This window comes from Lampetra fluviatilis, chromosome 30, assembly GCF_964198595.1.
Source record: "Lampetra fluviatilis chromosome 30, kcLamFluv1.1, whole genome shotgun sequence".
Taxonomy (NCBI): Eukaryota; Metazoa; Chordata; class Hyperoartia; order Petromyzontiformes; family Petromyzontidae; genus Lampetra; species Lampetra fluviatilis.
This window is the reverse complement of record NC_136304.1, coordinates 9,713,688-9,739,409: the sequence shown is the minus strand read 5'-3', so window position 1 is coordinate 9,739,409 and position 25,722 is coordinate 9,713,688. Positions and strand designations below refer to the sequence as shown.

Below are 25,722 nucleotides of genomic sequence, written 5' to 3'. Positions count from 1 at the left end.
TAAACTAATTACAAAATTACAGCATTTTTTAAAATCTTTATACGTGACTCTACCGAAAGAACCAAAGAAGAAGCATTTTGTAGTTTGGGGTTTTTGGATCACGTGGAGATTGTGAAACTCCCATTACGTTACTCTTTGGTTCTTTCGGTAAAATCACGTAGGTATGAACTAAAATAAAATAAATCACGACGTTTCGGGCGCAACACAAGCGTCCACAAAAGCGTCCATCATCACGTGAGAAATCTTTCCCACCTGATGATGGACGCTTGTGTTGCGCCCGAAACGTCGTGATTTATTTTATTTTCTACCTACGTGACTTTACCAAAAGAACCAGAGAAGAGTGTGGATTCCTGCAGCCACGAAAGCTTCAAATCCCATTACGTTCTTGGGCTGCGAGGTGGCCGGGAGATGGCGTTTGAGCGAGTGGGTTTCTTGAACCCATCTGTGCAAATCTTCCCGAGTGTTTATCCCTCCCTTGTGTGCTGTGTTTTCTCTGGATTCTCCAGTTTACGGGCCCACAAAGAGCATAAGCGAGCCTTGGATATGAATTGGCCACATCCCATTGGGATTTTTGCACACAGCTTTGGTGTAAGGTGTTTTTTCTGCAATATTTTGCTGTCTTTTCTTGGATTTTCTGTTTGCACTTAGTCACATATTCACTTTAAGATGTTTTCTTGTTCATGTTTTTGTTTTTTGTTTGTTGCAGTTGCACCCGATTCAAGAGCCGAATGGCTCACAGGGCTATACCTAATAAGTGAACTTGAACTCGAACACGTTGGCCGTGCTCGTAATGTTGTTACATAACTACACAAGCAGCATTACACCATCACGTCAACTGCGGTCATCCTCGCAGCGATTTTCAGAAGTGCTTCTACGGCCGTCTGGAACGTTCTGCCTTCCGATATCAGGAAGCTACTGGGAGCTATGCAGCTTTAAAATCACCCAGATTGACAAACTCATTTCTTTAGAACAGCTTTTTTGTGATATTCTTGGTTCTTTTGGTAAAGTAACGTAGAAGAGATATAATAACATAATTAAAATATCAAACAATAAAAAGTCTCACATTTCGACTGCAACACAAGCAATCATCATCAGGCGTGAAATCCACAGCCGAGCTTTTTGTGAGTCTAGTTAGTTTGCCTTTCCCCCCGCACATCAGATTGTAGCACGGTTGGCTACGTACGGTGCGAAAGAAGTGCAACACACATACACACAGGGCAAGCCGAGTAGGGTAACTCGCACTCCACCCCGGCGTTTAGGAGCAAGTACTAACAGAGTGCAGTGCTCACGTATTAATACTACTAGCACTGTGTGTGAAAGTCACAGGGTATAGATGGGGCTGCTTTGGGGTTGAGTTGAATGCGGTAATGAGCACGTTTACGAGTGGATACTAACACACAGCAGCATCAACACTGGCGTGCCGGTTACTGCCAACACAGTGCTAACAGCACCGACTCCAGGCAAAGAGAATTGTAGCGACACGAGGCAGGGGCTTGGCTGGGCACGGGCGAGAGGCTGAGTGAATGCGGTGGTAACGCGCAACGCCTCCACCATTTACGCACTCGCGTTTTGAGCGCCTCGCGCTCGCCGTAGCCGCGCGGACCCCCAGTGCCAGCTGCTCGCCCCCCCCCGTGGCGCGGAGCCGGACCGGGACCCGGGACCCGACCCAGGCGCTCCGACTCCTCTTCCTCATCCTCCTCCTCGTTCTCCTCCTTCCTACTCCTCCTCGTCCTCCTCGTCGTCGTCCCCTTCGTCCTCGACCTCCTCCCGACTCCTCGACCCCTTCCTCCTCCTCGTCCTCCTCCTACTCTTCGTCCCCTTCCTCCTCCTCGACCTCCTCATCGTCCCCTTCCTCCTCCTCCTCGTCGTCATACCAGAGAGAACCCTCACCCCCCACCCCACCCCAGCTCGCCCGCTCCACCACCACCACCACACAACAAGCTTTAGGCTACCACAGAACCGCACCCGCGTGGCCGCCGAGGTCTCTAAATCGGCAACAGTCGCGGTCTTGCAGAGGAACCCAGCAGGACCGACCGGTCGCCGCCTTCCTCCAGCAGCGATTGTAACAGCAGGGATCTGTCTGAAGAACCCGGCTGAGTTGCTCGAGGACTGCCCCCCCCCCCCTGGCCAGCCACGACTCGCCCCGACGGACCCCGAGACCCGCACTCCTCACCAACCCCGGCTGATCACTCATCCGTCGTCCGTCTCGACCAGGACCCAGGGACTCTGCTGCTATCCAAGCATCCAGACTTGTGTCGGGATCGAGGACTCCAGGCTCACAGGACCACCACCACCCCCACGTCCCCTCGACCAGGACCCGTGCACCGAACCTCGCCCCGCGGGCCCGAGGAGGCCGCCTCTGGGTGTCGCCATGAGGAGGAGGTCGCGGCTTCTGCTCTGCTTCGCGGGCCTCTGGGTCGTGGGAGTCGCCTACTACATCTACTGGGGCAGTGGTGGGACGACGCACAGGGTGAGAGGAAGGGAGAGGACGTGGGGTGCTGCTGGTGGTGGTGGTTCGATGGGGTCGTCCAGGGCTCTCGGGCTGCCATTCCTCTGGCCGCTTTTAGGGCTCCTTTCGTCGCTGCCCCCGAGGTTCATTTCCCGGGGCTTTGATTGCTCGTCAGCGTTTACGGGGACGGACGATGGCGTTTCAGGGTGCACACTTGGGTTGGTATCGTTATGTGAAAGGGTCATTAGGCACACGTGGCGTATAGGAGTTTAATAGGTTTGTATGAGACTTATAGACTATGGTAAGCCCCTGGGGTTCTTTAGCCAGCGTCGGGTTGGCTGAGACCCATGGGCACAGACTGAGACCGCCATGGGGGTCCAAAGGGTCATTTAGCTCGAACGAGACTGTTGGAGGCAGATCAAAGCAAGTGTATATGCTTAATTAGACCCATAGGGACACACTAAGGTATCCCTGCCATAGGGGCAGACTGAGGCGACACGTGCATTTCTTAGGGTGCATTAGACTCATAGATTCAGAATAAGAAGTTCTCCTGAGGTTCATTGCACAGAATCTGAGGCTCACTGGGGTAGACCCTGGCACCCTATTTCGTTTTGTAAGTAATTAAACTTGTGATTCATAATAAATGTGTTTGGGTTAGATCGCGTTATTTATAAATGTGTCGTCACCTTCCACCACCCGAAACAGTAAGAAATGTGTCACGTAGTGAACTATTTGTCTTTTGTCAACGTGACACATTTTTTACTGCTTTTTTTTGTTACTGATTGGCCGTGTCGGGTGGTGGAGGGTTACGACACATTTATAGATAACGCGATCTAACCCAAAAACCTTTATTATGAATAATATTGGTCGCGAAAGCCTGCTACGTGTTAAACTAAACTTGCGATGTTCATGAGTGCACGTTCAAGCACCGTTGTGCTTTTTGAGATTATTTATGCCCCACGTGAGGTCCCACAGAGCCTCGTTAAAACGCCACTGGAAATTTTAGCGTCTATTATTATTCTTATTATTGTCTGGTGATATTGAATTTGCAGTGGTGCACAAGAACCAAATAAAACTCGAAATATTCGTCAAAACGGTAATTAAAATGTCTTTCTGTACGTGGTGTGGCTAAATTCTAGACGCAATAATTAACGTGTCAGTTTGAGCGTCATGCACTGAACACTACTACTGTCATATGCAGAGCGGGCACGAGAAGTGTTTTTGCTCCCCTAGTGTGTGGATCAGAGGTCACTCGAAGGGATATCTCTCAGAGGAAACTCTGTAAATCTACTTAAGTGAGACATTTTCTTAACACGAAGGGCTTCACTGTGCGAGAGAATCCGAATGGGGAGGGGGGGCGCGCTTTATCTCACGACAAGGCCGGTAGTTCAATCGGAATAAAACTGGGGGAACGCGTGACAAAAATAACAAAAAAACTACTAAAGCAGCCTATGGAGTTTTTAGACCTGTCCAGCACCCACAGAGCCAAATAAAGCCATCATTTCCGTGCTTGCGGGTCTGTTAGAATTGTCTGAACAAACAAAAAACTCAGAGCCACAAACTATGGCTCATTCGTGGGGGGCATGGCAGTTGAGAGGAACAGGGCGATCTTGATTTGAAGCTTTCGTGACTGCAGGAATCCATACTCTTTGGTTCTTTCGGTAAAGTCACGTACCTACGTGACTTTACCGAAAGAACCAAAGAGTATAGGAACAGGGCGGTGCAACAGTGCTGGAGAGCGTGGTGGGTTGGAGGGAAATGATTTGACAAGGGGGTTCAAATTAATGTATAGTTTAATAGTATAGTTTAATTATCTTGCACCAGGGCCCATGTCAACCACTCAACGCTACTGGATTCGGAGAGAGTGAAAACTTTAACTCACGTCAAGGGCTTTCTTTTTTGGTGTTCCATTCGACTTGGTCTTAAGACTCTCTCGGTGTGTAGTGGGAATGTCTTTCTGATGGCTCCGCTGCGTGGGCTATGGTTTCGTGAGTTCGCCTTAAAGCCTTTACGCTTCAGTGCCAGTGCCTTACAGCTCCTCAAGAGTGCCTGTCACGTGAAGGCACCATCACAGCCACTAACTCGTTATGCCTGCAAGGGGCTGGGAGGGCCAGTGGGCTGCAGCGTGCATGGTACAGTTTAAAGGATGAGGCACCCCCAGCAACACAAACAGCTCTCTTTTATACGGGTCACCTCGGCTGTGTGACCCATGCTGTGAGATGTGAGTTTGAAGCATCATTGATTAAAAAAAGAAACGACTTTTAAGTGACTCGAGGGAGAAGCTGCCTTATTGCTTGAGTTATGTCACCGCTGTACCTTTTAATAGTCGCTGTGGCTGTCACTGCGTGTTTGAAAATCGCTTTTTCGAATGTAAACTCAAGTTAGAAAGCTTCAAACAAACTGAGTGTGTACCTACGAGAGAAGAGCTGTTTGTTCTTTGAGTTTAATCCTTAACATCAACTTAAGAGCAAGAAAGGCAAATCGCTATGTTGTGAGCAGCTCGATCGAGATTCAGTGAGCAGGACAAACCCACCCTCCATCCTTCCCTGTAATCATAGCCCACAGCCCTTGGAGAATAATGCTTCAACGCTGAGGGCTAATTTGAGCAGTGCTGCCAAGGGGAACACCAGGCAACAGCAGCAGCCATGGTGCATGTTTTCTTGGGGAGCAGTGGTGTAGTCTTCTCAGACTGCACTGCGAACTCGTCATTTTGAGTTTGATTCCCAGCCTTGGCCAACATCAGTGGCGATTATCTGAACCGGTCCTTAAAAAATGTATAATGTTAATAAATACATGGGGTTTTATGGAACAAAGTAGTTGTACTTACGTGCCCGTCCTTAATTTGTATTTCGACGATTTACCTTAAAAATCTTGCATTCGAAAATGTCTCGCACCCCCAGAAAGGACATGCACCCCAGGTTAAGAACCACTGGTCTATTGTGTAAACAATCAGCACTGGAAAGGTACACGTGGCCATTACGTGGTGTCAGCTACACTCTACCTTACCCCCTTGTGTGCACCATGCCAGCTTCTCATAGTTGCTTACTAACTCCACTTGCCCCAACGCCCCTGTATGGCTGTACGGTGGGTCTTGGCCATGTTTTCTTTCATGGCTGGTTGCTTGATGCAACTTTAAGCAGGAATGCGGTGTTTTATCCCCGAAAAGCTCAAGGTTATTGCAGTGAGCAGTCACAACTTTAGTGCAAAATTGAAACGTACGTGTTTCCCGTTTTCACGTCGAAATTAATGCCCACTGTCTCCCAGTTATAACCGGTGCTGGGCGGTGATGATCTTCATCGTTTGACCGGAGCTGGTGGCGAATTGTCCCCATTGTTGTGGCAGGAAACCCAGTCTCGCAATATCACTTGACAGCCACCGAGTTTGTTCATGAGGATCAATTGGGTGTAGAAGTTGGCCAAAGCTACCACAGTTCGGGATCCTTCTGGAAAAAAAATTGGGTGCCTATTTTACCCAACCCTTGGTAGTGATGATTGACAAGGCAGTGTTAGAAACGACGAGCTAGATGGTGGAATTTCCTGAGCCGTGTGATCTAAAACAAATTTGTTTTTCTAACACACCAGCCACCGTTGACGCCCAGCCAACTGGTACAGAATTCTCGGTAATGATTCGGACAAACATGCCGTCCAGAAACCCTGTGATAAATGGTCTTGAGCTTTGATGCATTCCTTTGTAAATAAAGTACTTATAAGTGCATCCTCGGCAGGTGGTACTCATTTCATCTTGCTTAGAGTGATGATGATGATGCAAATGCAGTTGATTTGACTTTAGATTTGAACTCTAAATAAACTGGAAGCCTTTGCTGTTCCACCAAATGCTGCAACATGGCCGTGTGTGCTTGCAGGTTCTAAATCCCTTGGGCTCACTTTCATTAATTTTATTGTGAGAGGCAACAGTGTTAGCAATGATTTACAAGCATAACCGGGACAAACTGTAAAATGTCTGCGAGCAAATCCGGCCTAACTTAAATAATTGTTACGCTCGTTTACCCAGGAAAGCCTCACTGAGTCTCATGACTGTTTCAGGAGTGTCCTGCCAAGTTTTCGCAGTCGGGGGCGATGTGTGTAATCCTAATTGAGTAAATTCTTACACCAAGCGGTCGGTGCATGTTCAGCGAATGGGCGCAGGCCACACACACAAACACAGGAATACCTGGAGTCATTGTACTTTGAACCTGGGAATGAGAGTACCAGTCACACGCAGCTGATCTTAGCACCTGACAGGTGTCTCGGGTTATAAGATATGCGAGTGCGTGACCGCGCATGTGTACGGTGCATATGCATGTGTGTTTGTAATAGGGAGTGGTAGTTTAGCGATTAGCGCGCTGCACTACGAACCTGGCGACATGGCTTCGATTCCCGCTCACGGCCACCAGTGATGATTATTTGAACAGGTCCTGGGCCTCCTCGAAATCGACTCGATCTCAAATGAGTACCTGGTGCGATGTGTAAACATCGCCACTTGGGAGACAAAGGCGGCCAGGCGTGGTGTTGGCCACCTACCCGCTCGTGTGCCGTGCTGGCCTTCATAGGTGCTCACTAACAGCACTTGCCCCAACAGTTTGTTAAGGCTACATAGGGGATCTTTGTCTTTGAAACGGGGAGTGGAGAAGCAGTGATTGGCATAGTGTGCTACAAACTGGATAACTGGAGTCTAATTCCCAGTGGTGATTATCTGAACCAGTCCTGTGCCTCTCCAAATGTCGACTCAGCCTTAAATCAGTACGTGGGGCAATGTGTAAACATCGTTACTGGGGCGACACATGTAGCCAACGTGGTGCTGGCCACATCACCCCCCCCTCCCCGTGTGCCATGCTGGCTTTAATTGGTACTCGCTAACAGGACTGTCCGCAGTAGTCTGCGTGGCCTTCGGGGGAGATTTTGTTTTTGATGTGAGTGGCTGCGTTTGTGTGACGGTGGATATGTGCGACTGTGTATGTATGGTCTGTGTGAGCGTGTTTGTATAAATATGGTGTGTGGTTTTGGTGCGATGGGATTGTGGTGAGTGCATACTGTGCTACGGTGCCAGCAAACATAGAAATAGAGTGATATCAGAACCTGTCTTGAGCCTGCCCTCGGGTGACTCGGCCTCAAACGAGCACCTGATGTGGTTTGTAAAGCATTGTCATTGGGGCAGGGGTCGGAAATCTTCCAAAGAAGGAGGAGAAGGAGTTTTTGTCTTTGACCAACAATATTTCGAGAGCCGCATCACACGCAGCGAGACCCACTTGTATACAGACACAGCTGCAGGTATAGAGCGGATGACAACACATTCCGACTTAAATAAACAATATAGGTGATGGAATCAACTGCGTCTATTTGGGTAGTTTTTTTCCACTTTTTTTTTAACAATGCAGTTTGACTAGATTTTGTTGTCACCAATACGCTAATCATTGCATCTATGGGAACATATGTGGGGACCACCTGCACTACATTTTAGAGTGTAAAGAACCGAATAAGGTAAATTCATTTTTTTTTCAAACAACGGCTGCCCGCAAGGGGGCAGCCAAAGAGCCGCAAGGAGGGGGGGGGGGTCAACCTAAGAGCCGCAAGGTGGGGGGGCAGCCAAAGAGCCGCAGGTTGACGACCCCTGGTCTGTGAAAACAAAATCGACTGGGTATGGTGCTGGCCTCAACACCCCTCTCAGGTTTTGTGTTGGCCTCCTCCGGTGTTCACCAACTTCACTTGCCCAGACATTTTATCCAGGGTGAAGTAGATCTTGGTCATGTGTTCAATTATGTGCGTGTTAAGTGTTTTCTTAGGCAGGTTTCCCAGTCTGCAAATATATTTTTGTAGTACTGGCAGTGTCAGAGTGCATCTTGTGTGCACTGCCGTTGGAATGTGTCACTTAGCTGGTAGCTAAATGACATTTGGGCACACTGATGACTACCAAAAGGTCATAAAGCACGTGGGGCCAGGTGCGGTTGCGTTTATTACCGAGCGCGTGTAAAGCGCAGGCAGTTGTGTTGCTGCACGTGTCGGAAAGTGCTCTCAGCAAGTCAAGGTGTTCGCGACGAGGGTGTAAATATTGTTTCGCGGCATTAAATGATATTTTGCCTCGGTCAAGGACCGCCCATGCATTTAACAGCAGGGGTTTAAAGTCTTTGCCTTCCTGCCTGCTGGCATAATTCCTTGTGCAGCCATGTGCTTGGGTACAAGAGTCAAGGCTTGGAAAAAAATACTTGCAGTTTATATGTGCCTTAACATTCTTAAGGGTTTTCATGTATATGCACAGCTGGTGTCACGGCCAAGTTTGCGTGCACGTGTGTGGGCAGCGGCAGTGTCGTAGTTATCTCACTGCATTACGAACCAAGTGCTCCCAGTTTGAATCCCACTCACGACCAAACTCGGCGGTGAATATCTGAACCCTTCCCTGTACCTCCCCTAGTGAGTACCTGGTACCAATGGGGAGACAAAGGCATGTTGGCCTCAAAGGTTCTCGCTAACAGCACTTGCCCCAACAGCCTGTTATGGCTATAGGGGGGATCTTTGTCTCTGTTTGGGGGGGGAAGTGTTTTGAGTTTTATATGTGCTGTGTTAAAATTCTGGTGACCTGGGTTCGATTTCCTTCCTCATGCAGAATTAGCAGCATATTGTATGTGACCCTGTGCTGGGCGTTCCCTAGGTTGGCTTAGCCTTTAATGACTACCTGGTCCATCGTGGTTAAAATGAATACTCGGGAGACAGGGGTGGTCGAGCATGTTGCTGGCCACATGACCTCTCTGTGTGTGCGCAGCATTAGAATTACTTTGCATGCTTTGTTACCTCGCCACAAGGTAACAAAGCATGAGTGTTACCTTGCCGCATTTTATGTGGGTTTGCTTCAACACATTAGCTTCCTCTCCACTTAGACCCTGCTGCATTTGCTAACAGTTTCCGTCATAAATTATATGTCCCATTCGCACTTGGGGGTCATGTCATTAACCGTTGTAGGATAAATCATCTTTCAGATCATCACGACAATTTGGGGATGCGGGCCATAAAACGTGACATCGCAAAACGATGATAAAAGTTTTGCGTCAATGCTCCCATGTCACCCAATACTGGATGCTGCTGCTTAATGCCCTTTGGATAGTCATTCGCTATGTGTCAGTCATCCATTACGCTTTATTTATGACCTTTAGCCGTCGCAAGTCGGTATTTGCTGCAAGACGTGATTTTTTTAATATATAATGATCTCATTTATTACTGACAAGGCTGAGACCATCCGCTCACTGCACTTGAGAACTTGGTTTGACGATCGGCTGCTGGATAGCCCACATTCGAGCTTGCGGGTTCCAGCGGAGTTGGCCAATTGCTGCGACAGCCATAGTGAGTCTCGCGGGGGGCTCACGGTGATCATCCCCCCTTCTTAAGTATTGTACCCGTCGTATAATATTATATGTATTTCTAGCAACTTTACAACTTCAAGCCCGATTTGCTAAGTTTTAGCACCATAGGGCGGCCTGAACATCACCTCACTGTGCCTCCCGTGGGAAATCAAAGTGCCAGTGGTCATAGCTTCTAGGAAATGGCAGTAAAAAATTCTCCACGTTGCACACTTTTTTCGCAGAAGGCGGGAAGGCAAACTGGCCGTTAAGAACACGTGGTTTCATACAGTGTTCATGGTCACACGTTGTGCGTGTGTCGCCGTGCCATCGCGCACGCGAATGACAACAGTGGAGAGACGTCAAGGTTTTCTGCAGGAAATGTCGTCAGGATACCCGTGGCCATGGCTGCAGCCCCGCACATTTGCTTTGCTCACGCCTCTGCTGGCACAAGCGCCTCCACCCTGGGGAGGTCCGGAGAGCCCCTCTCGTGGGGTATTACGGCCTCATATGTAATGCCGGCCAGATGCTTGGGAAGAGCTGGGAGTACCCACACTTTACCCCACCTCACTCCGATCTGCCAATCGACCAACTGTGATGTGTTACCCTAATATGCCTTTGGGTGGACAGAGGTGGGGGGAGTTAAGAAGCTTGCCCCGTTGTTTTAACAGCCGCAATGGAGCAATACATCCCGAAAGCACCATTGGACAGCTTCACGGCACACGTGCGAACACCGACGAAGTATATAAATAACAAAGACAAAGATCCCACATATAGCCTTAACAGACTGTTGAGGCAAGTGCTGTAAGTGAGCACCTGTTAAGGCTGGTACAGCGCACAAAAAGGGGTGGGTGGCCAATACCATGCCCGGCCGCCTTTGTCTCCCCAGTGGCAATGCTTACACTGCACCTGGTACTCATTTAAGGCTCGGTCAACCTAGAGGAGGTGCAGGATCGGTTCAGTTATTCCCCACTGTTATTGGTCATGAGCGGGAATTAAAGTCGGGTGTCTGGGTTAGTCACGCAGCTCGCTAACCATTGGCCTCCTGCTCCCCACTAACACAGACACACACACGTGCGGTACAGTCATTCACAAGATTCGTCTTCTCTTGCATTGCTATTTATATATTCGGGCTGCTTTAGCAGGGAAGCCCAGCTTTCGAATCTCTGTGACCTGACATGGCCCACGTTTTAAGTAACAACCGTGACCTCTCACAGCCCTTTTTTCCATTAGAATGGATGTTTCGTTTGATGTTTATTTTTTTAAATGGTGGGTGGGCCGCAATCAATATTCGTGGTCCTTGGGGCAATTATTCACAAATGAGAACGATGCCATCGTATCCTGGATATTATGAAGGTAACGCCGCATTGTAAATTGGGGGCGGTCGGAGACAGGCCGGCCAGTATATTGTCTAGAGACCTCATCATAGACCAGTCGATCAGCCTGTTGGCTAGAGACCCCAACAGAGACCGGTTGGTCAGCCTATTGTCTAGAGACCTCATCATAGACCAGCCAGTCTTTCTAGAGACCTCATCATAGACCAGTCGATCAGTCTGTTGTCTAGAGACCCCAACAGAGATCGGTTGATCAGCCTGTTGTCTAGAGACCTCATCATAGACCAGTCGATCAGCCTGTTGTCTAGAGACCCCAACAGAGACCGGTTGGTCAGCCTGTTGTCTAGAGACCTCATCATAGACCAGTCGATCAGTCTGTTGTCTAGAGACCCCAACAGAGACTGGTTGGTCAGCCTGTTGTCTAGAGACCTCATCATAGACCAGTCGATCAGTCTGTTGGCTAGAGAGACCCCAACAGAGACCGGTTGGTCAGCCTGTTGTCTAGAGACCTCATCATAGACCAGCCAGTCTTTCTAGAGACCCCAACATAGACCGGCCGATCAGTTTATTATACAGAAATCCCATCAGAGTCCAGTCTGGTAGTTTGTCTGAAGACCCCATCGGAGGGAGTCAGTCTATTGTCTCAAGAACCCCATTGCAGAATGGCTGATAAATAAACCATAATTGAGTCTTAGGACACTTTTTCAGGAGGGGGTCTTCTCTTTGTACATCTGGCCCCTTTACAACCAAAAGAGCGCGAGTTTAAAGCTGGATCAGAGGTTTATTTTTTCTCTGCCCATCATCCATTCAAGATCATTAACCAAACTGGAAAATTAACATTGCTTATCCTAATGGGGCAGACTTTCTCCCATCAGGGAAATGTGGAATTCACATTGCTGACTCAGTATTGACAACGGAGATGATCACTCTTCACCGTTCATTTAAACAGGGCACACGTGGACTTTTAGAGTTATTTGTGTTTTTTAAATTGACTGAAATATTCAGGTGTGCAAAGGTTTGTCAGTGTGGGTGCAAACTGGCTTAACATCCATGAAAGGGGACCAATGCAGCTTCCAACTCAATTTCACTTTCGTTTTCTTCCCTGAGAATCATAACAAGTGGTTATTTATTTGCTAGCATAACCGTGTTTGTAAACTGATTTGGCAGTGATGGCGACAAGTATGTTTGTGTGAATTAAGAGGGAAAGTCATGCAGCGCCAACACGTCTATGCATTGCGCCTCCGATAAGCACGGTTGGCTACGTACGGTGCAAAAGAAGTTCAACATACATACTGTATAGTTAAAATAAAAATATCTCCTTTCGAAACCATGCCACTATGTTAATGTGCTTAAAAACGGCTCTACATACTCACCTCTCTCAGCGTTTTGCCTCCACCCACTCCAATTATATCCTGATTGTGCAAAGAGGCATCATGTGATGATACATCCAAAAGTATCCATTTGGATCTCTCCCAGAGCAGTACAGTCCTTTGTGTTAGGGACTGGCCCACGGAAGCAGGTATCGCATAACTACTTCTGACATCCCTTCAAGTAACCTTTGGTCTACACCCTAGGGTGCAGAACTTTCCCATCCACTCTGCCACTGAGACCTATATTTGTTAAATTGGCAGTTTAACCAAATTCAACTGCAGAACCAAACTTGATGTTTGCATGTGTGGTCATATGTAACTGGGCTGAGATTGTGAACTTTCCACCTTTGGGAAACTGTTTGCGCACCCACCTTTCGTAAAGATCTCTACAACAAGCTAGCAAGCAAGTCGATTAAGGGAGCGTGTGTATATATGAAATAATTATTGGTGAAATTCAACATGCTCAGGGAACTATTTTAAAGGCACGTAGCAGCAGACACGCACTTCCAGCGTGTGCAAGCTTACCCCTGCAAAATTCCAATTTGGCACGCATTGCACTAATGGCATTGGTATGCAACATCGCGCTTATTATTTTTTTGTGAAAGTACGCTATGTTGTTGCCAGTCTCGCCTGAAAATTACAACAGTTCTGGGAAAATGGTATATTGGTAAATCGTGTGGTGAGCTTCATAGCCGGTGGGTTGAGGGGTTTTGTAGCGTTCTTGAAAGCATATACAGTGTCCTCGGACAGACGGGGCAAACGGACAGACGCGAATTTGCAGGGGCAGAGCGACAAGTAGTCTAACCGCTCCCTTCGTGAGGGTAAAGCTAGAGTTATGTACACCGATTACCCACCACAACAGCCATTTCATCATCAAACCTGTTTACGTAGCTTCCGCATGCAATATAATTGTCCGTTTTATTTTGCAATTGATTTTTTTTGGTCGGGCGTGCAATAAATTCCCACGCTGCACGAGATCAATTGCTGCTGGTTTTAGAGTAAATGGCGTAGGTGCAGAGAAATGGGTGGAGTGGGATTCTGGGTTCTTGGGTGCCCGAGCTGATGAGCGTCTGAAAGCACCGGGAGGGTACCTCTAGGATTATGGGTTCAATGTCTGGGCCTGGGCGGCTGGTAAGGATCCAAAACGCTTAGACTTGAGGCTTTAAAAAGACAACTCTGGGCCTGGGTGTTATTTAAGGAATTGATGCCAATGGCTAGCGCATTGATCCATTCCCTCAGGGATTTGAATTTAAAGTCATTGTCCTCTGTGGGCTTCTTTTTAAGAGGCTCATGTCTCTTTTATGCTGTCGTAGGGAACAGCATTCCCTCTGCCATTATTTTCCCATATCTAACTCTCACTATTTCTCTTCCCCTGAAAAAGTAGAGTGAGGTTTCAGAGTGGCGAGTTGTTAACTACCTCGCCTGGTCGATCTCGACCCTGACCCCTATATATTTGGAGATTGCATGTTCTCCCTGTGGTCATGTGCATTTTTCTCCGAGCCCTCCGATTTTTCATTCCATAATTAGAATCAACGTGCGTTTATAGTATTTGGCTGCTATGAATTTCCACGTGATAAGCCACTTCGTTGAGCTATAATTTGTGGCCAGGTCGCTTCTGAAAAAGAACTATATAGCTAAGTGGGCCATGCCTCATAAAATAAATAGTTTGTTTTTAGTTTATGTACCAGATTGTTGGCCATAATTCAGAAACACAATGCCGAGGTCTTCCCTTCCTCGGATATGTTTTTCTCTCCTAACCGTGTAAGTTGTCTCACGTACGTTTGGAAAAATCAGCAAAAAAAAGGCCTAAGTATTAAAACCTTTGCGGTTGTTTATTTTTATTCACTAGTTTATGTTGGAGAGCCACAGTGAGTAAGACTTCTTCAGGAGGATCCTGCTTTGAGTTTTTATCGTAAGATGTTTTCAGCCAATTAATGATGAGTGTTCATTATACAAGTTGGAGGAAACCGGAGCACCCGGAGGAAACCCATGCATGCGAGAGGGGGCAACACTCTATCGCCATACAAATGGGAACAGATGGCGATTAGTCCACTTTCCGTACTGCCTTCTCCTGGTGAGCCCGGCTATGGCACCTCCTTGAGGCCTATACGAGAAGGGTGTTTCACAAAATCTTTGCGGTGATCCATCAACCCTCACTTTCTTCCACAGTGCTGGATTGTTGGGTAACACAAGAAACAACTCCAACTGGATGAATCTAGAGTTCTTGAGTCACGCTTCATTTATAGGGAATGGAAACTCCCTCCCTCTGCTCGAACCTTCATTGAAAAAACTAAAATTCAATGCATTCGTCAAACTTTCATTAGCTCTACCCTCCGCGGTCGTGCCAGTTATTGGATTTCTACGCAGTAGAATTGAGCGTCAGTAAAATTCAACTCGCTCACAGTAACTGTATGATTACAAGGCGGTCCGTTTATAGATACTCCACTCAAATAATAGGCAGAAATCATTGTGAAAACAACATTTAACTTGTCTCTCACAAACCTCGATGAACTTATTACATCTTTTAACACTCTCCTAATACACTGGGTACAATGTAGCTGCTGCAGTTTGCTTTCAATGTGCAATGATGCAGAAGCTGAGGTCATTGATTGTCAGTGGGATATCTCTAACTGAATCCCCATGGATTATTCTCAAACCTCCAAACCCAATTGTGGTTTGAAGGAAAGGGCTTATGCCCTATGAAGAATAAAATGTGTCGACTGAAACAGGAGTGGCCAACAGGGCGATAGGGCTGAACTCTGAAATATCTGTCAAGAGTTTATTTTGTGTTGGGTTGCCATTTCCTCATTGCACACTTTTGCATGCGGAGAATAGCTGTCCCGACCCATCAGGTGCGCGCCCTCCCTGCGCGCCCTCCCTGCACGCTTGCTGGAGTGCTCACTAATGAACATGCGTCGGTTGTAATTGACGGCACGTTGTGTGTTTACGCTGCCTCTCTTCTCACTGCCATCACCTTGGCTTTCACCATAGCAACTTGGCTGAGATGATCACTGATCTGGGATGGCCTGGCTTTAATCCCCGGCCTATTTGTGCTCGTGTCCGGGAGATTATACAATATTCTGCCCCGTGTCATTTGTGTCAGGTGAAAGTGCCTCCGTGCTCAAACTGGCCATGGGGTGACACTAATCTCCTTGAATGGTGGAAATTCAAGGAGATTGCACATTCGAATGGTGGGGACGAGTCTCGCCATAAGATTACCATGTTGGAACCGACACCCTCGCTGTTGGCTATTTTCTTAGATGTAGGGTGTTGTGCACTGAGACAGGGATGGAATTCCACATTCTGGTGGCAAAGGCAGGGATATTCCAGAGACAACTATATGTGTTTTTTTCCCCACAGCGGTGCTTTTAGATAAAACAATCACATTCACTAACCTGCTTGCGTTCGTCCCTTAAAACCGTCTCTTGTCCCTCGCCGTGATGCTACTGCTGCTCCCAGGCCCCGCTTTCCAGCTACTACCAGGCCTACCCCAACCGCAATCACTACCCCTATCACGACCCCAACCGCTGTCATTACCCCTACCCCTATCACTACCCTTATCACTACCCCTACCGCTATCAATACCCAACCCCCTTTGACTACTCCAACCCTTCCTTAATCACTCCCGCCTGTTCTCCTGTCACCATAGCTACACCACTACCACTTTTAACAACAACCCCACTGTTTATTTCAACCACTCATGTCCAATTTGTTAATTGTTGTAAACCGCAGCGGAATAAGGCACATATATAAATGTATTTAAGATGAGATAATTTACGTGGTTACTGATGTACATTAATTGTCCATGCTATGCTGCCCAGAATAAGCGATATACATGTGTACTTTTCCGGGTTTTGTTATGTTGCCATCAGAGCCAAATGTGCTTTGAAATAGCTGCAACGTGAACTAAACTTGGTCCAGGCTGCTTGGCAAATTATCCAACACCACCAAATCGAGCTACGTGGCCTTCTCTAGAGAAAAACAAGAACATGGTGACCAGTGGAACAACAGATGGTATTTATTCACTATCAGCCTGGGCGATGCAGTGGCCAGAGCGCAGTATAGAAAGCGGGTTGTAAACCTGACATACCCTCGCATGCGTGACATTTTTTCCACACTCTCTGGTTTTCTCCCAAGCGTAAAACACTCCTTTAATGAACGCTGACCAAACATCCCATTGCAGGCGCCTCTTGATAACAGGTCTTGAGGCTCACTGAGGCTTCTTGGATTAATTAAAAACCCGATGTGACTTACGCTCAGTGTAATTTCCAGCACGGATCTCGCAATGTTTATGTTGGAGACTTTTCAGTTTCTGTAGAAGGGAAATAATAAAATAATAAAATAATATTTTATATAATATTATATTATAATAATAAAAGAAAACATAATATACTATTATATAATGTTTTATTTGTATTATTTTATTATTTCCCTTCTACGTGACTTTACCGAAAGAACCAAGAATATGAATCCCTGCAGTCACGAAAGCTTTAAATCGAAATTTTCAGTATTCGTTCCATAATCTTGGTGTGGTCTGGGACTGTTGTTTTTGCTACCTTGCCCACACTTGATAAATCGACTAATATAATCAATTCTATTGTTTGTTTATATTTAGTGACTTGTTTACCCTTTTTGCGATTTTGCACTCTAATCGTTTTTTTATCATTTGCTGCTATAACTTTGCTGACCTGCCCATACTGGATATCTTTGAAAAGAGCTTCATGGCTCATTGGATTCTTCCTGCACTCTAAATACAGTTTTTATTCTACACGAATGACCGTGCATCTGATCCGTATGTCAGAGCAGGTAGTATGCATTTAACCAACGCATTTTTCCTTAAGCACATTTCTAAGTTCGTTTAAATCATCGTGTATTGTCGTTCACAGAAAGGGGAACACAGGGATGAGAGAACACATGCAGGTCACAGATGTCATTATGTCTGTTCAGACAAGTATGCGGGCTTGGACAGGACACATCGCTAGAAGGAAAGATGGCTGATGGTCAAAAATAATGATAGGACGTCAGCCGAGGAAATGGAGTAATTAAATCAGCTTTTATGAATGTATGTATGGGGAACTTCTTTCGCACCGTACGGAGCCAATCGTGCTAATCGAAGCAGTGGGGGGAAGGACAACAAACTAAACACAATAAGCAGTTCTAAAGAAATGAGTTCTCAATCTAGATTTAAAAGTGCATAACTCCAGTGGTTTCCCAATATCGTAAGGAAGAGCGTTCCAGACGGCTGCAGAAGTGCATCTCAAAGCGTGCGATGCAGGTGCTCTGTGGATTATCACATTGCAGGATTGTGAGAGGCCTTCATCCAGCAGTGGTTTGGCTGGCCGATGATGATCACGATGATATACCCAGCATACCGGAACGAGGTCACGGTGGGCTTTGTACGCGCTCACACACACGTAGTTTACGAGCCACAGACAGGGTAACAAAGCTCTCTAGCTGCCCTGATGCAATTCACCATACTTATGAGCGGTCGGTGTGCACCATAAAACACACGCTGCAATCTGCCATACATCGTCCGAGCTAAATGTGTACAGCACTGTGAGATGTCGCCTAGTTAGGAAAATCGAAAAAAATGATTGAATGTCATTTATCATGCCGGGCGACGCGGAATATGCGCTGTTATAGGCTCATTACACTTGCAGTAAGCAAGTGCAAGGCAATGTCAAAGTCAAGTACTGTATGCTTATCTGAAATATAATTAATGAACATTGCTTGTGGTTGTGCATATGTATTTAATACATTTGGGTGGAGCGGTGGCACTGCTGTGCTACGAACCTGGCTACCCGAGTTCAATTCCCGCACGTGGCCAACACCAATGCCGAATATTAGAACCTGTTCCTGGTATCCCTTTGGTCCGCTCAGCCTTAAAATGAGTACCCGGTGTGGTGTTCAAACACTAGCAATGAAGAGACATATACATATGCGGCTCGGTATGGTTCTGACCACGCACCCCCTTGTGCACTGCCTCGGTCTGAATAGGTGTGTGTATTTTTATTATATTTGGGTGGAGCGGTGGCACAGTGGTTAACGCACTGCACTCCAAACCTGAGTTCGATTCCTGCTCACGGTCAACACCGGTGTGATATATCTGGTAAATATCTGGTAAATTAGTACCTGGTGCTTTACGTAAACAGCCCTTGGGAGACGAAGGCAGTCGGATGTGGCACTGGCCACACCACCTCCTCGTGTGCGCTGCCGGGTGGACCTTCATGCAAGTGGGGGAGCGCCCGAGCGAGTGGGCGATCGTGAGAATGGTTAATTGAGTGAGTGTGGGAACGAGTGGTCCATTATGTGAGCGAGCGGTGGAGTGGGCGAGTGGGCGAGGGGGGAGTGGGTGGGCGATCCGGGGAGCGGATGGGCGAGCGGGGGAACGGGGGAGCGGGTGGGCGAGCGGTTGAGCGGGGGAGCAGGCAGGCGAGCGGGGGAGCGGGAGAGCGGGCGAGCGGGGGAGTGAGCGTGCGAGTCGCCTGGGCTGACAGAGATGAACGGCGGCTGGCCCTTCAGTGTCCCCACGCATGGTGGGGGGCTGGGTGGGGGGGGGGATGCCAGCGAGCCCGAGCGCGCTTTCATTGGGCAGCGGTAATGGGCTTCATCTGTCAAGCGCTCCATGTCGTGTGCGGTCCTGATTCTGCCGCGAGGTCCGGTTTGGGACACAGCACGTTTCAAAGTGAGAATGGCAGGATCGCCCGGACAGGTGGGCGGGACTGCGTGGGTTTAGCCAACTTGATTGTCAAAGTTTCCCTTGAACGTCATTGAATTCCAGCCCAGACGAGGATGGGCAAGTTGCCCGTCTACGATCTGTTGGCATCCCTGAACTAGTGGTGGAAATTCCACATTCCCATGGTGAGGGCTGATCCCCTCTCCATGGCACAACCACTGTTGAATTTGGTGATGGTTATATTTGGTGTATAATGATTCACCTGTGCAACTTGATGAATTATCATCATGATGATGATAGCAACATATGTTGATGTGGCATCACCCGCATGATAGTGTGTGCTACAAAAGTACAGTCGATATTCTGGCTGCAGTCTTATCATGATTCCGGCTCTCTTAATCGATTCAACAATATCCCTTTTGTTTAATTTGAATGTACACTCTCATTAGTTGCATCAGCTGAGGTATATTAGCATATGAATTGCATAATACGTGAACAGTTGCGTAATAATCAATTCTGATCTATGGAATCATTACATGCCAAATGATGAATGTACGCGTTATGACACGACTAACAACATCAGTGCCGTTCTTAAGGTGCCGGAGTGAACCAGAAGAACCTGAATTCAAATCCATGTTGGGAGGGAGTTGACTCAACACGTCTCCCCTCTGGGGTCACCTGGGGTCATTCTCTGGGCCATTGTTCTTCATTGCAAGACCCCGTGGGCCCCTGGCGGCCACTGACTTGAGGCCCCCGACAATTCACAAAGAGTGATAACACCCCCCCAATCATCATCATCATCGTGCTGTAAAACCCCAGTGGTTTCGAATGTGTGGCGGCCCTCGCGCTGATGATGTCTTATCGGAGGAAGTGGCCCCCCCTCTGATAATTAGTGAAGGAACACTGCTCTGGGCAGACTGGCTCTGTCATATCAATAAAGAATTCCCACTGGGTCAGTGATAAGCAATGTTGCACAGTCTTGAGATAGCTAATCACAGGGGCAAAAATACAATTACCACGAATGTGCAGCCCCCTTTAACAATTTCCTAAGCTGGTGAGGGCATCGCCACTCCGTGTGGGTTGTCGGGGTTATTTGACCGTACTTCACCACGCTGGTCAGCGCAGGTTGGTCAAGGCATCGACGGTGGCAGCTTTGATGTTGTTATTGTTGTCCATGAGTTTTGTACGCAACCTTAAAGACGATCAAGTCGGCGTAATGCCTCTCCCTGTTCAAACAAGCGAAGGGCCGGCTGAGCCAGTGGTGGAAAATTCCACATTGCCAGGGCAGGAGTTAGTCCCTGCTTCGGAGAGAGGGGACAAACAACGGATCGATGAATGAATGACAGTACAGGTTGGTTGATTAACTATTGCTTTTTATATACGGGGGAAGCTGGTTAGACTTAAATTTCGATTTAAAGCTTTCGTGACTGCAGGGATTCATCTTCTTGGTTCTTTCGGTAAAGTCACGTAGAATGGAAATAATGAAATAATAAAAATAAACATAATAAAATAATTCCCACGACGTTTCGGCCACAACGCAAGCAGCCATCCTCAGGTGAAGACCAGGTCTGTCGGGGAGACAGCGTCAGACCTGGTCTTCACCTGAGGACGGCTGCTTGCGTTGTGGCCGAAACGTTGTGAGAATGATTTTATTATGTTTTTTTAATTTGTATTATTATTTTATTATTTCCCTTCTACGTGACTTTACCGAAAGAACCAAGAAGATAACTATTTCCTTTTTATATACGGGGGCGGGGGGGGGAAGCTGGTTAGACTTGTTTTTGCAGGCCAAGGTTTGTGACCCATGATCGCAACGTGGCATTGTAAGGCAAGTTGCGTGTCATGATTACGCAATGGACTCCTCGAGCAAACAATCTCGGGGCGTTTTTTTCTCTCTCTAATAATGACACTCGTCAGTGCGACGGTTATGTTCACCATGTTGCCTCCGAAAGGACCACCAGCCACAAGGAATTCAACCCAGGGTTTTTAGAAGTTCAGGTTAGGCACATTAAACAAGAGGTTTGTGTCCCGAGGAAACACCCCGTCTCAGAGATTCAAACATGACTCTCATTGCCACGAACTAGATACACTACGCAACGGGAATTTATTGTTTCACATTGATTTATGTTTGTGTAATCTTTTTTTACTTTTGTTTTTCAGTTTCATTTATTTGGTATAGCCCTGTGAGCCATTCGGCTCTTGAATCGGGTGCAACCGCAACAAACAAAAAACAAAAAAATGAACAAGAAAACATCTTAAAGTGACTATGTGACTAAGTGCAAACAGAAAATCCAAGAAAAGACAGCAAAATAATTTTATGTGACCGTAGTTTTTTTTGCTCTGATGTATATTTGCTTCAATTGCTGTACTTGCAAATGAGACTCATCCTGGTTTCTTGAACTCTCACCACCTGGTTAACCAAAATACACTCATCATAGAAGCAGATTGCCTCCTGAAAGATACCTCGTGCCAGGAATTTACCTCGCTGATCTCGTCAAAGAGCATAAACCACCATCACGCAAACTCTGGTCACCCTCGAAGCAGCGGCTGTTTGCTAACCATCCAACAAAGACGGTCACTGCATTGCGCCCTTTCAGATGCGCTTCCGTCACCGTCCGGAACGCTTTTCCTTCGGATATGAGGAAGCCACTGGAGCTTGCACTTTTAAATCCAGATTGTAAACTAATTTCTTTATAACTGCTTTTTGTGTTTAGTTTGTTGTCCTCCTGTACCTTTGATTGGCACTGTTGGCTACGTACGGTGCAAATGAAGTTCAACATACATACATACCTATAAATTAGCCCAGGCTTAGGCCAGTGCAGGCATCAACACGGACTTTGATATCAATACGGACTTCGAGCATCAACCGTGGCTTTCAGAAGTGCCAGCTTTAAGGCACTGGCCTCCTCAGTTAAATCTATAAATTACAAGAATAACCCATCATCACAGAAAAGTAGTGCAGGCTGGAAACCCATACGTTTCAAACAAAGCGCAAACGTTTGTAAACTTGTAAAAAATCGCTTGGCCTTTATGCATTATGAAAAACTATAAACAGTTTCTGAAGAGTTTGTATTGTGGTCCCTCTTGCCTTGGGTCACAAATCAATTTGATGCTGCCTGTCAGTTGGTTTAATTTGCTCAAATTTATTTTGAAGCTGACCAAATGACCACGAGAGGACCACAATGCACTCCTTCAGCATTTGCTGATGGTTTTTGGATGCTGCACAAAGGCTGAGAGTCTTCTTCATAGCCCATGGGCCAGAGCAGGAATTGGTGCCACCTGATGCAGCAAAACCTTTTGAAGTCTAGATGTACAGTAAAACCTTGGATTGCGAGCATAATTCGTTCCGGAAACGTGTTTGTAATCCAAAGCACTCGTTTATCAAAGCACTCGTATATCAGTTGTGATCACGTGATGCTCGGCAGACAAAGCGTATACACGTACTGCTCGTATTGCAAGACCTCGCTCGTTTATCAAATTCATATTTATTTAAAATGTTTGCTCGTCTTGCAAAACACTCGCAGACCAAGTTACTCACAATCCAAGGTTTTACTGTATTTATATGGCTAGAAAGAGTAAACTTTTGAAAACCGCAATCATTTCAAATGGTTATGACGTAATTAATTTTTATCGGCTACATAATGAAATTGGAACCACTCAAATTATGCCTCCTCAGGTGGTACCGACAAGCGAAATATCTGGTCTGGGCTCATGGACTGGTAGTGTTAGAGAGAGAGACGCACACATGAAGCCATATACAAAGATCCCCCGTGTAGCCTTAACAGACTTTTGGCGGCAGTGTCGTTCGCAAGCAATTATGAAGGCTGGCACGGTACATAAGGGGTACCCTGCCGGCCTTCCAGAGGTGATATTTAAACACCGCACCAGGTACTCGATTTCAGTTGGCCTAGGGTAGGCATGTCCAAAGTCCGGCCCGCGGGCCAATCACGGCCCGCGGGCAGATTTCATACGACCCGCAGCTTCGGTCTTATAATGTGTTAGTTATGGCTCGCCAGCTCTGTCAGAATAAATACATCATAAAACTCATGGAAATTTAAGTTATTCTATACAGTTTGTTCAATGTTATCAGACTGAATGAAAGGCAGAATTGCGTTTTTAGAGTTGTTCCCGTCTGCCTGAGTGGCTTATATTTGGTTACATTGTCATTTGAAAAATAAAGGTAATTGTGACAATGAAAATTGTTTTATAACGGTGTGTATTTCCACGTAACTTTTGTGGTTAAAACAATGTCAAAAGGAACTATTGGCCCCCGGGCATCTTCACTTTATCAAATGTGGCCCTCTTTGCAAAAAGTTTGGACACCCCTGGCCTAGGGGGAAGCCCACGACCGGTTCAGATATTCACCACTGATGTTGTCCGCAAGCGGAAATCTAAACTCGAGAGAGAAACACGCACGGCCACATGTGTGTGCACCTTGCTCTAGCGAGCGTTCTTTTCTTTTCCAGGATAACTTGATGCCCAACCTGGAACGGGATGTTGTGATCGCGGGCGAAGGCGGAAATCTTCCCACCGAGTCTCTTACCCCAGGTACGTGGACAGCAGCTGCAAGCGCACGACTGCGTGGGTTTTCGCGGTTGTGCCGTACGCCTCTCCGATGTGTTTTCGGGGATTTTTTCGCGAGCGTTAGGCGTAATGTATGACGTTGCTCTCCACGTGAAAGCACGTGGGTCGACTGTTGTGTGGAGCGAAACCTCAGAATAATGCGCAGTGCGACCCAAAAACACATCGGAGAGTGATACATTGTATCTGTATTTCATTCGTCACGCCTATGTCCAACGCCACGGTGTGTCTCTGCTCAAATTAGATGATGCGGCTCACATGTCCAATCGTGGCCCGGAGCCAGCGGTAGGTTCTTCATAATAATAATTGAGTAAGTTTGCAATGGCGCTATCATTCTTATAGCGTGAGGCTACCAGTGCGAAGGAGCTATATTTCACAGACACGGTCTGCGTAGTTTCACAGTAGTGCGGGGGGGGGGCGATGATTGCTATGTGCAATCTCAAATGAGTAGTTATCGGAAAATGTTTTTCTTCCCAAAAGTATTTTTGTTAACGAAACGATTCAGGTACACACAAGAGGATGTGAAAAGGGGTTGACACCAGCACAGACACATTACAGACTACAGTGCATTGGATACCGGTCTATACCACGTTTCAATTGACTGTTTCAATAAACTCTCCAATCCTGGTGTCTTCCTAACCTCTGATACCCCTGTAGAGAGAAACAATGGGAGGGGGTGGGAGAAATGCAGGGCGGGGGGAGTGCCTAAATGCCCTAATGAATTCTCTTAAGAATCAATGCCCACTGGAGGAGAGGTAGTGAAGTGGTTCGGGTAATTTATTTAACGTGGCAAATTTGGACAATGACCCCCAGCCCGGAATGGGCCTACTTGTTTCAAGTGATGTCGGGGGGGATGATTAACGTCCACTGGGAAGCGGACGGCGTGCAATGTATCATGGTCAATGCGCCCGCAAAGTATTTACCAGGGCTGCCCGCCGGAGTCGAACCGCAAACCCCCGGAATGAGCGGCGAACGATGCTGGGCCGTATCGCCTTAGGGTCGTTGCAAAACATGCGTGGTAAATATCAAACACCGTAACTTGTATTTTATAAATATCCACGAAAATTATTTTTGCCATCTCATCATCTCACCGCGTTGCAACGAGCACTGATGTTCCAGACCACGTACCGGATTATAAAGGCGCGCAACCCAACCCCCGGTATTGGAGAATTACGACGCATCGGGGTGCCGTGCGGCGGGGCCACCGTTAGCGGCCTTGTCTGGTGCTGAGAGAAGAGAGGCCCATTGATGTGACTGCTATTGAAGTCGCTCCGCCTCGTCGTTGTCTTCTTCCGAGATGGGGGGGGGGGGGCCTATTTTCTCGATGCGGTGGCAGCGAGGGGGGGGGGGGCCTCTGCCCACTTGAAGGAATTCCGAAGAGACGTTTGTTCACCTCGCAGGGCAAATCGAAATGTCACTGGGATAAAGTAAGGCAACGTGATCTAAAATGAGAACGCGGTAAAACAATCGCAGGAATGTCGATGTGGTTTTAAACTGTACCTTCTTAAAATATTGCCCGCAACTATTTCCTTTTTTCTTGGCTGCATCCAGAGAGCTCTTGGTATTTTTGACAGGAGCATACTAAAAGCAAATTGTTATTGTATTGATTCGGTGCGATTGTGATAACTGCCTTACAAGCAGCCCCTGTTTTCTTCGACGTTTTTATATGCGCCGGACTCCTACTTGTGTCTTACCAAGGAGGCTATTTCCTTGTTCATCGATCATTTTTGTTTTTAGGCAGCTTTGTTTGGCTGCGCTGAACACGTGTGTGTGTGTCTTTATGTAAAGGGGAGCAGTGGTATAGCGGTTAGCGTGCTGCGCTATGAATCCGGCAACCCGAGTTCGATTCCCGCTCATGGCCAACACCAGTGATGATTATCTGAACCGGTCCTAGCTGGGCCTCCCCTCGGTCGACTCAGCCTCAACTGAGTACCTGGTGCAATGTGTAAACATTGCAACTAGAGAGACAAAGGCGGCCTGGCATGGTG

At 47.2% G+C, this 25,722-nt stretch overlaps 1 protein-coding gene across 1 annotated transcript in view; it reads left to right on the top strand.

Moving 5' to 3' along the window:
* The first annotated feature begins 1,605 nt into the window (after positions 1–1,605).
* LOC144943254 (polypeptide N-acetylgalactosaminyltransferase 2-like) overlaps positions 1,606–25,722 on the top strand; it is a 74,575-nt gene continuing 50,458 nt past the window's right edge. Inside the window, exons 1-2 of the mRNA XM_078870584.1 lie at positions 1,606–2,470; positions 23,620–23,701. Coding sequence (XP_078726710.1) covers positions 2,372–2,470; positions 23,620–23,701 — 181 coding nt within the window. The 5' untranslated portion in view covers positions 1,606–2,371. The remainder of the gene's footprint in view (positions 2,471–23,619; positions 23,702–25,722) is intronic.